General features: G+C 49.8%; 1 protein-coding gene across 1 annotated transcript; it reads left to right on the forward strand.

Moving 5' to 3' along the window:
* The first annotated feature begins 996 nt into the window (after positions 1 to 996).
* Positions 997 to 6333, forward strand: NRAS (NRAS proto-oncogene, GTPase). Its single transcript, XM_048328164.1, has 5 exons — positions 997 to 1166; positions 1932 to 2110; positions 3031 to 3190; positions 4471 to 4594; positions 5290 to 6333. The coding sequence occupies exons 1-4, from the start codon at positions 1056 to 1058 to the stop codon at positions 4588 to 4590; spliced, it is 570 nt and encodes a 189-aa protein (XP_048184121.1). The 5' UTR covers positions 997 to 1055; the 3' UTR covers positions 4591 to 4594; positions 5290 to 6333.
* The last annotated feature ends 4482 nt before the right edge of the window (positions 6334 to 10815 follow it).

The following is a 10815-nucleotide window of genomic DNA, read 5'->3' on the forward strand; positions in this document are numbered from 1 at the left end:
TTTTAAAAAGTACAAAGTGTGACTTAACCCCCTTTTCAAATCTCGAGGGGCTCGGTGTCATTCCCACTTTCAAAACCACAGGCTGCGGGTTCCGTGTCCTTCCCCCCTTTAGAGCTCCGTGGGTCGGAGTTGGTGTCGTTCCCCGTCTAAAGCCCCGGGCTGCGGGCTCGGTGCCGTTCCCCCTTAGAGCCCCGGCTGCGGGTTTCGTGTCATTCCCTCTTTCAAGCCCCGTGGTTCACGTGTGGTGTCGTTCCCCGTCTAAAGCCCCGGGCTGCGGGCTCGGTGCCGTTCCCCGCTCGGAGCCGCGGGCTCCGTGCCCTTCCCCCTTGTGAAAGCTCTGGGCTGCGGGACCAGCGCCGTTCCCCGTTTAAAGCCCCGTGGTTCGGGCTCGGTGCTGTTGCCGGTTCGGAACCGCCGTGTCCCGCCCGTGTCCCTCCCGTGTCCATCCCGTTTCCCTCCCGTGTCCCGCCCCTGTCCCTCCGGTGTCCATCCCGTTTCCCTCCCCTGTCCCGTCAGTGTCCATCCCGTGTCCCTCCCCTGTCCCGCCCGTGTCCCTCCCGTGTCCATCCCGTTTCCCTCCCCTGTCCCGCCCCTGTCCCTCCGGTGTCCCTCCCGTGTCCCTCCGGTGTCCCTCTGGTGTCCCGTCAGTGTCCATCCCGTGTCCCTCCCCTGTCCCGCCCGTGTCCCTCCCGTGTCCATCCCGTGTCCCGCCCGTGTCCCTCCCGTGTCCATCCCGTGTCCATCCCGTGTCCCTCCGGTGTCCCTCCCGTGTCCCTCCCGTGTCCCTCCCCTGTCCCTCCGGTGTCCCGCCCGTGTCCATCCCGTGTCCCTCCCCTGTCCCTCCCGTGTCCCGCCCGTGTCCCGTCAGTGTCCCGCCCGTGTCCCTCCCGTGTCCCTCCGGTGTCCCTCCCCCGTCCCGCCCGTGTCGCGCCCGTGTCGCGTGTGCGGAAGCGGCGCGGGCGGTGACGCGCGGGCGGGAGGCGGAAGCGGCGCGGGGCGATCGCGGGGCGGCGGCGGCGGCGGGGCCGGGCCGGGCCCGGCGAGGCCGCGGGGCCATGACCGAGTACAAGCTGGTCGTGGTGGGCGCCGGCGGCGTGGGCAAGAGCGCGCTGACCATCCAGCTCATCCAGAACCACTTCGTGGACGAGTACGACCCCACCATCGAGGTGCGCGGGGCCGCGGGTGCTGGAGCCGGTGCGGGCTCAGAGCCGCGGGATGAGAAACGCGGGGGAAAGAGAACTCCCCTGTGCCGGGGGCTCTGCCCGTGCCGGGCGGCCGGGGATGCGCCGCGAGGTCCCTGCAGCCCAGCCCGGCCCGGGGCTCTGGGAGCGGTTCCTCCCCCGTTCTGCCTCGGGCTTCCTAAGGCAGCCAAAGGCGAGCAAAAAGGCCACCGCGGGTCTGTGCAGGGCATAGGTTCTGCTCACGGTGAGGGTATTTATGATACTCTTTTTTTTTCCTTCTCCTATTGAGGATTTTCTTTAAAGCAACAGGAGTTCTGTGTTTTGTAACAAAGGATGGGAGGGCTTAGAGTCTCATTTAAAATGTGATTGATTGAGTATGGTTTAAAATGTGATTGTTTGGGTAATATTTAAAATATTATAGTTTTAGATACTGGTGGTTGTTCATCAGACGTGGATGAGAATCACAAAATCCAGACAAGTTTGGGTTAGAAGAGACCTTAAAGCTCGTCTCATTCCACCCCCTGCCATGGGCAGGGACACCTCCCACTATCCCAGGTTGCTCCAAGCCCCGTCCAACCTGGCCTTGAACACTTCCAGTTATCCAGGGGCAGCCCCAGCTGCTCTAGAACACCTGGAAAAGCTCCTCTCTCACTCCTACCCGTGTTTTTATTATTATTTTTATTTTTCATCCTATGCCCTGGGGTGGACAGGAGCAGTGCAGTGCTCACCCCAGGTCCCCGTGTGTTGCAGGACTCGTACCGGAAGCAGGTGGTGATCGATGGTGAGACGTGCCTGCTGGACATCCTGGACACGGCGGGGCAGGAGGAGTACAGCGCCATGAGGGACCAGTACATGAGGACAGGGGAAGGCTTCCTCTGCGTGTTCGCCATCAACAACAGCAAATCCTTCGCCGACATCAACCTCTACAGGTTGGGCAGTGGGGACAGGGGCAGGGATATTGGCAGAATGAAGCATTGAAGTGACTCAGTGAAGGCTCAGTAACAGACAAATATTAAATCTCTCACTTCTTTCAGAAAGTTCTGTCACTGTTCTGTGCCAGGACGTAGAATCACAGACAGGGCTGGGTTGGAAGAGACTTTAAAGCTCATCCAGTGCCACCCCCTGCCATGGACAGGGACACCTTCCACTGTCCCAGGCTACTCCAAGCCCTTGGACACTTCCAAGGATGGGGCAGCCACAGCTCGTCTGGGCACCCTGTGCCAGGGCCTCAGCACCGCCTTTAGTCAGTAAGACTGGGACAGTTTTTAGGGTTGTTGTGTTATTCATATCATCAATCCATATAAATATCTCCAAGGGGTGCCAGGAGAACGGTGTCAGACGCTTTTCTGTGGTGCCCAGCAGTAGGACAAAGAGCAATGGCCATAAACTGAACCACAAGAAGTTCCACCTCAACATGAGGAAAAACTTCTTTCCATGAGGGTGGCAGAGCATTGGAAGAGCTGCCCAGAGAGGTCCTGGAGTCTCCCTCTCTGGAGACATCCCAAACCCACCTGAATGTGTTCCTGTGTCACCTGCTCCAGGTGACCCTGCCTTGGCAGGGGGTTGGGCTGGGTGATCTCCAGAGGTCCCTTCCAACCCCAGCTGTTCTGGGATTCTTTGATCAGATGCCATTTACAGCTACAGAATGGCATCTTTAGGAAAATGGGTGAGAAATCCAGAGTGGAGTTATCCATGGACAGAAAATGAAGTGTACAAAGTGCTTGGCCATCCTGCTGACCCCCAAGGTCCTGCTCAGCTTTAATCTGTTTGAATATTGAACTAAACCAGTTTTTATATTTAGAAAATAGTTCCTAACTTTTTTTTTTTTTTCAAATCTGTCTTCCTAAAGAGAACAGATCAAGAGAGTGAAGGACTCGGATGACGTGCCCATGGTGCTGGTGGGGAACAAATGTGATCTGCCCACGAGAACAGTGGACACAAAACAGGCCCAGGAATTGGCAAAAAGCTACGGAATCCCCTTCATAGAGACCTCTGCAAAAACGAGACAGGTGAGGGGCCCCCCAGGGTCTGACTTCTTCCTGGGAAATGCAGGAATGACATTTTTCCATGTGCTTTTGCCTTATTTACAGCAGAAGCATTTTTCAACCCCTTTACAGTTTTTAGCTTCTATTTCCCCACTCACTCTTAGCTTGAAAGAGTTCTGGGTTGGGCCAGCACAGGAATCACTTCAGACTCGTCCTGACTTCCTTTCAAGTGGGTCATGTTGATAAATAACATAGAGAATAAAAACATTTCGACTCCTCTGAAGTTACTAAATAAAACTTAAAAGCTAACTAGGAAAAAAAATACTCTAATAAATATAACTAAAACTAATACATATAGAGATAAAGAGACTGACAGTGGTTTTGTGGGAAATTATGTAATAAGAAAAAATAGCACATGCCCAAAAAAAAGTTCCAAAAACCCCCACCTTTAATATTGAAACATTCAATAAATACAACCACCAAAACCCCCTCTTAATAAACCTCCAAAACCATAAAAAAAATCCCAATAAGAAACAAATGCCTGCAAAACAATTCTGAAAAAATAATACTTATGTATTAAATAAAAATCACATTTTAATTACAATAAATAAATACCTTATTATAAAGTCTCACAGAACACACAGAACAAAAAGAAATCCACCTACTTTATACTGCTTCAAATGATGCTAAAAAACTGATTCCAGCCAATTCCAGCATCATTCAGTGTTGGCAGGAGGAGCAGCAGAGTTTCAGCTGCTCTCACTGGGGAGTGTCAGAGGCTCAGCTCGCTCACCCCAGACCTGCTCGGCTCTCTTGGCTCCTTAATGAAAGGCAATTAGCAGATTATGTTTGCAGACAGAATTCCCCAGACTGGACTAATGGGCTTCTCCAATGCCTCCTTGGCCACGTGTCCAGCCAGCCCTGCTCTGCCCGAGCAGGAGAACAGAGCAGGGAAGGTGCAATTATTGAACAGCAGCCAGAAAATCCTAAAGAGTCAAATTCTAAGAATTCTGAAACAGAGCTGATAAGGCAAGGAGCAGTTTGTTTTCTGCATGGAACCTCCCTCAGATATGGTTTTCCATGTTTGTTTGAATGGTTGTTACCCCAGGAGGGGTCAGGACTGTAAGGAGAGGGTTTGGGGCATCAGTGTGAGTTTCATCCTCTTGTGAACCATGGGATGAGTTGGGTGCTGCTCTTCCTATAGAATTGTGTCTTTCAAATCCATTAAGGGGTTCTGGCATGGACAGATCAGTGATTTCAAAAGCTTCAGGGAAGGAAATACCTGACCTTGTGTTTGCCTTCAGGGTGTGGAAGATGCTTTTTACACTCTGGTGAGAGAGATCCGGCAGTACCGGATGAAGAAGCTCAACAGCAGCGAGGATGGGAACCAGGGCTGCATGGGACTGTCCTGCCTTGTCATGTGAAAAGGTGAGCTGGAATTCCACTTCTCCACTGGCTTCTTGTCTCTTTGCCTTCCAGCAGTTGCTACATGTGCCTTAGAAATGCTGGTTGCTGTAGGTAGGGTTTCCTCCTATCACACAACCTATTGATTCCCAGAGATTTGGATCCTACAATGTATTAATTCTCAAAAAAGAATAATTCCCCTCTAAGTTGGTGACAAAGCTTAAGAAAAGGAATTTTCATTCACATCACCCTTTTGGCTGATGGGTGGATGGAACAAGATGATCTTTAAGGTTGCTTCCAACCCAAAACATTCCATGATTTCCGCTGATTTCAATGGTGTGATTTTCTGTATCATTCCTTTCCATCTCCTTCCTTTGGGAAACCATTTGGGCTGTTGGAGAACGTGTAATTTCTGAAGAAACACCTTGAAAGAGGGCTGTGCACAGTTGTGCTGCTGAGTGATTGACTCCTGCACAGCTTCCCTCGAGCTGTGTTCCCTTGGAATGGGCTCGTTCCAGGATTAACCAAATAAAGCAGTGCAAGTAATGAAATCTGAGTTCCCAGCTGAGTGAAATTCCTTTCAGCAGTTCCCTGAAAGATGTTGCTCATGACTGTGAAAACAGATAGACCAGCTCAGGACTGGCACTGCTGCACTGCACACCCACCCCAGAGTGGGACAGAGATAATTAGTGCTAATTGGAGGTGCCTTTCTGTTCTAGATGCCAAGAAAACGTGGTTCAGGTGCAGCTGCTGGACGAGCCTCGATCTGTGCTGCCTCTCCTGCTGATGCCCTGCAGTGTTTTGGTGCCAGTGACAGACTCTGGGCACCAGAGTTAATTAGCACAAGGTCCTTTTTCGTGCTCCATCTGAAGAGAACATCCATGGCATCTACCTCCCTGCTCAGCTCACGGAGCAGCAGCATCTCTGGATGTGCTGGGATTCTTTTCTCACTGTGTTACCTGGGTTCGTTCAAGAAGAAAACCAGTCACAGAAGTGAACTATAGAGACTAAATGCTGTGAAAAAGATGACACTTTACCTCTAGAGTAAAAGCTAGAAGTGCTGTGTGTCCCCTGTCTGTTGGATTCCGTGCAGTGCTGTCAGAGGAGTGGCACAGTAATGTCACACGGGGTTGTGCCACCAGGAGTGCCCCTGTCCCCTCTCAGATGGGTGTCTGCTCTCTGTGCACCTGTACAGCAAAGTGCAACATCTCCAGTGCCAGGAGTGCCACCTACCTGATCCTCCATTTCTGTAATAAAAAGGAAAACCTTTCCTAACTAAGTGCCTGTTTGCTAAGAAGATTTGAAGTTGTCCCTTGGGTTGAGGAAAACCCCAAGGACTGGAATTTCTTGGGAGCTCATTGTCTCAAGCAGGCAAGTGTGGTGTGGGTGATCTGTGCCTGACAGGATCCTCCAGCAGGAATTTGGGGGCTGGAAAGTCCAGCAGGCACTTGTGAGACTCTTGGACAAGGGAGGGGACACACTGCATCTGTGTTTTACTTTCTTTGTGGGTGGAACAGTTTATATTCTGTATTGTTTTCCTGCAGCATTCAGATCTCTTCCAAGTTGGACCAAACCTGTCAGCTGTTCATTTTTAACATGAACTGCCAACATTTCTGGGCAGCTTCTCACTAATTAATCTGGTAACTGGAGGTTGCTTTGGACAGCTGCTATTCAGCTCTCTCTGTAACTTGCAAATTGTTTTATTCTGATTTTCTTACCACAGACTGTAAAGAGTCTCTTCAAAATGTCTCTAGACTGTAAAATGTAGTTGGAGTTTCCTTGTCAGGGAAGGAGTGTGGGGGGTTGGGGTGACTCTGTCAGGGGTGCAGAAAGTGGCTGTCCCTGGATCCATGGAAGTGTCCAAGGCCAGGCTGGATGGGGCTTGGAGCAGCCTGGGACAGTGGAAGGTGTCCCTGCCCATGGCAGGGGCTGGAATGAGATGGGCTTTAAGGTCCTTTCCAACCCAAACCATTCTGGGATTCTGTGCTGGAGGGGAGAAGGCCGAGAGCTGCCACAGACACCTGAGCCAGCTTCTGATTGCAGCATCCCTGCAAAATGAGGAAGGAGATGAGTTCAGTGATGGCTTCAGAGAAGATGTGGGACAGACTGATGGGAATTCTGGGCTCTGACAGCCTCCAGCTGAGGGAATTGTGAGCTGAACGAGTTCTTCCCAGAACAAAACATCCTCCCCTCATCACTTGGGCTGCCCAGGTGTGGTCACTGCTGCGAAACCTCCAGTGCTCCTTGGAACGCCCCATCCTTTCCTGGTCCTTGTGCTGCTGGAATTGGGTTCTGCTCCGTGTGCTCAGGCAGGAGAGCAGAATTCCCAGCTCCTCTGATGGAGGAGGAAGGAGCCTTCAGCCAACAGAGGGAGCGTTCGGGCAGTGCCAGACCAGCAGAGCAGGGGAATTGCAGGAGGCTCAGTTTCAGTTTGTTGGTGTCAGTCACACATCTTCATTTGGAGTGCTCAATTTCAAGTGGACATTAGAAATCAGTAAACAGAGAGAGAAGAATGTTTTCCTGTTAATCTTGCTTCCTTCACTACTTACATCCTTCATTCTCTTCTGGGAATTAAGAGGCTCAGTCTGCATCACATTTTCTTTATCTGTGATAATCCTTATAAATACTTTTCTCAATTTATTTTAACTTTGACTGACGTGACACTGATAAGAATTAAACCCACAAAAATTTTAACATAAAATAATATTTTCCAGCACCATACACACAGTGGTGGGCAGAATTGTGGGGACCATTGGCTGTGGCTTGGATTCAGCTTGTTTGATGTTGCCCAGAGAAGCTGTGGCTGCCCCATCCCTGGAAGTGTCCAAGGCCAGGTTGGAGCACCCTGAGGTAGTGGGAGGTGTCCCTGCCCATGGCAGGGGTGGCACTGGATGAGCTTTAAGGCCCCTTCCCACCCAAACCATCCCATGACTGATCTCATGCTGCAGGTTAAACGTGACAGAGCTGCCACCACTGCACAGCCAGGGCTGAGAAAGCTTTGTCAGGGAGAGTTTTCTGTGAAAGCCTTCCCTGTGGCAGGAGATGAGTGGCTGCTCCTGAAGAGATGTGTGACACATGGATGCCCAGTTAATAAAAACACCCCTGGAAAATGACAAAAAGCTTTTGGGATGCACATCAGGTCACGTAGAGCAATGTGGAGTTTGTAAGGATGTTGAACGGTGACATTCTGTCATCCAGGTCTGTGGATGGGGTTTGATTTCTTGGGAAATGCAGGAGTTTGTTTCCTGGCAAGCAGGGTTGCTCAGAGCACAGCTGCCTGTGGCCATGGGAAGCCTCTGGCATTTGATGTTTGAAGGCTGTGTGGTCAGTCTGGAGAATTATTTAGATTCAGGTTCATCACAGCAATGCTCCACACTGCCCAACATGCTCTGGGTGTCATTACAATGTACCAGCTGTAGCTCCAAAAGCTGGGAATTCTCAGAAACGTGTGGGAACTGACTGGAAAATGCATCTGCTTTCTCTTTGCTGTTCTCTTTCTCTTGGGCTCTATAGAACCTGAAAAGGGAAAAAGCCCTGGTGAGGATGGGTCTGTATTTATGCCATCTTTGGAACCTTTAGAAGGGTTTTTAGGATTTTTCCAGTTTTTAGGATGCTGCAGAGCTGATCTGCACGGGTGATACTCCCATCTCCATCAGTGTAGTTCCAAATCCAGCAAAAAATCAGGGTGTTGTACTAGTCAGGAGTGTGAACTGAATGGCTGTAATTTGTTTCAAGCTGTCTCACAGGGAACTCTGGGTTTGGTGGCAACCAAGAACTGGAAGGACAAAACCCTGTGAACTTTTGGGAAAATGACTTAGAAGATAAGCACAGAAGGTTTTGCACAAGACAGGTCCCTGGAAAAGATGTTTTAGTAGATTTGGTCCAAATATTGTTATTTAGAACAGCACAACTCTGCACTGGTGCCAAGCTGATTTCACTGTCCTGACTGGGCAGAACAGACATAAACAACTTTTGTGGTAAAATATTAAAAAAGGGTAAAGCTCTTGTTCAGAACTTCCAAGTGCCAATGACTGTGATAAATGTTGCTGTTGCTGTGGCTGAGCACAGCTCTCCAAGGAGCCAGTGGAACTCTGTGGTTGATTCTCTTTGTGTCCCCCCTCCGTGGTCTTGTTCAACTGCTCTGATCCTGTCCTTGTCCTTGGTAGGACTTCGGATTTAAACCAGGATGTTTAAGCTGCCGTAATTTTTAGTGCAGCTCAGACTTAGAATTGGATTTCAAGCAGCCTCAGGCCTGTGGGGGAAGGAGAGCAGTGGGAGTTTGAATCCCATTCTGAGCTGTCTGTGCTCCTCAAAAACCCCAAACCTTGAGTCTGCCTGTGTGTAACCCCCAGGATGGTTGGGAAATGTTGGGATCTGGACCTTTAACCCAAGGGCTAATTTGTTGTTACTTTGTTTAATTATTTGCTTTCAATAATGCATCTCTTTTGGTTTGAAGTAAATTATTTTGCTTCTTAAATAACTTTTTTAAAGAATAAACTTTGAATTCTTTGGTTGTTTTCTTTGGGTTCTGGGCATGGTATCCACGAGTGGGTTACAGAAAGTTTATCACAGTGCTCTCTCTTTGTCTGTGGGGTGGGATTTATACCAGTTGCCACTTCTGTCATGGGGCATGGTCAGCTCTATCACAGATGTGCCCTAGAGCATCAATGAGCAGTGAGAGTGGCCTTGAGACCTGCCACAGGCTTGGTCCTGAGTCCAGTTAATGACTTCACCAACCTGTGCATCTTGCTACTGCTGAATGTCTGTTTGCAGTGGGGTCTCTCATGCTGACTTATATTAAAAAATGGAGAGGGAAGCTCCTTTGCTTGATATTCTGGTGGCAAAAACAGCTATTAAGTTACTGCTGTGCCCAAATCATGCTCTGTTAGGCTTTTAAATTGCTTGATCCAGTCTTCTAAAATACTTCCCTGTTGGCTTTCCTCCTGCAAGAAGGCAAATTGTGTCAGACCACACAGTAAGTAAATGTGCTTCAAGTGTATTTCTCCTCAGACGTTGTGTCAGGTATCTGAAACCTGGAGTCCAACCTGGGTTTTGTTCCAGGAATTTAAAAACAGACCCCCAGGAACAGGGGCATGCACCTCCTGCCACTGTAGCTCCAGCAGTCACTGCCTATTCCCAGAGGATTCACACCCTGAGCTCGGGTGGGTGCTAAAAACCCAAGGGTTTCTTGGCTTGCTGGGAAAGTTTCCCTGCGATATCTTTGTTCCCTGCAACAACCTCCCTTGTTCCTACAAACAAGCTCCCTCCTGAGGAACTGATTTTGGTTGTGCCCTGGAACAGAGGCTGATTTCAGCAGCCCTGGGGGGATCTGTGCAGGGGATGACTGAGAGCAACCTGGGGAGAGAAGAATTTGCTGAGAGTTTCCCCAGTGCTGGGTGAGTTGATCAAAGGCCCAGCACAGCCAGGAGTGCCCTGGGGAGATCCATGTTGTCCCCTCTCTGTTCATATTCCTCCTCTTCAGGATTTAAACCATTTTCTAGAAAATCTTGCCCCATGGCCTCTGTTTGGGCAGCTGCCCCTGTGCTGTGGATGCAAGGCCAGGCAAGCTGCAGAAGATCCTGCACAATAACCCAAGCTGCCAAATTCCTGCCAGGTCCAACCATTTTCCCTTGGCTGGACCTGGGTGGAACGAGGGCAGCTCAGAGGTGAAAGTGTGGGGTTTAGAGCCACTCCAAAGCCTCTGGGTGTGAATCATTCACTTTCCAGCTGAAAAAGAGGGGGAAGACAGGTTGGTTGTGTCAGTCCTTGAGTTTGCACAGGCCCTGGATCTAACTTCAGTACAGCGTGCCCAGGCTTTACTCAGATTTCCACCGTGAGCCCACTCAAGCTGACCCTGTGATTAAAAGGGCTGAGGGATCAAGAGATGATCAAGATTCTTCTCTTGAGGAAGATGACCCCTGTATCTTAAAGGTTATTTTTGGTTTCAGATATGAATCCCAAGATATTGATGTATCCAGGAAGGTTAAGGGCGGATTTAGTCCTTGTGGGACAGCAAACAAGCAGGAGCCAGTTTTTATGGACCTTGAATGAAACAGTTAAACAATAATATGGTGTGGGAACTCAAACTCGGGGATGGGTGAGAACAAGAAGAATTCATCACCTGAAGAATTTATCAGCATGAGAGGAAGCATCCCTGGTGCTTCTCCTCTGCAGGGTGGAGGGAGGGAAATTTATATTCTTGGGGAATAACAGGGAAGTGGGGGTAAAATTCCCTAAATTCTGGA

Source organism: Corvus hawaiiensis, chromosome 24, assembly GCF_020740725.1.
Source record: "Corvus hawaiiensis isolate bCorHaw1 chromosome 24, bCorHaw1.pri.cur, whole genome shotgun sequence".
NCBI lineage: Eukaryota > Metazoa > Chordata > Aves > Passeriformes > Corvidae > Corvus > Corvus hawaiiensis.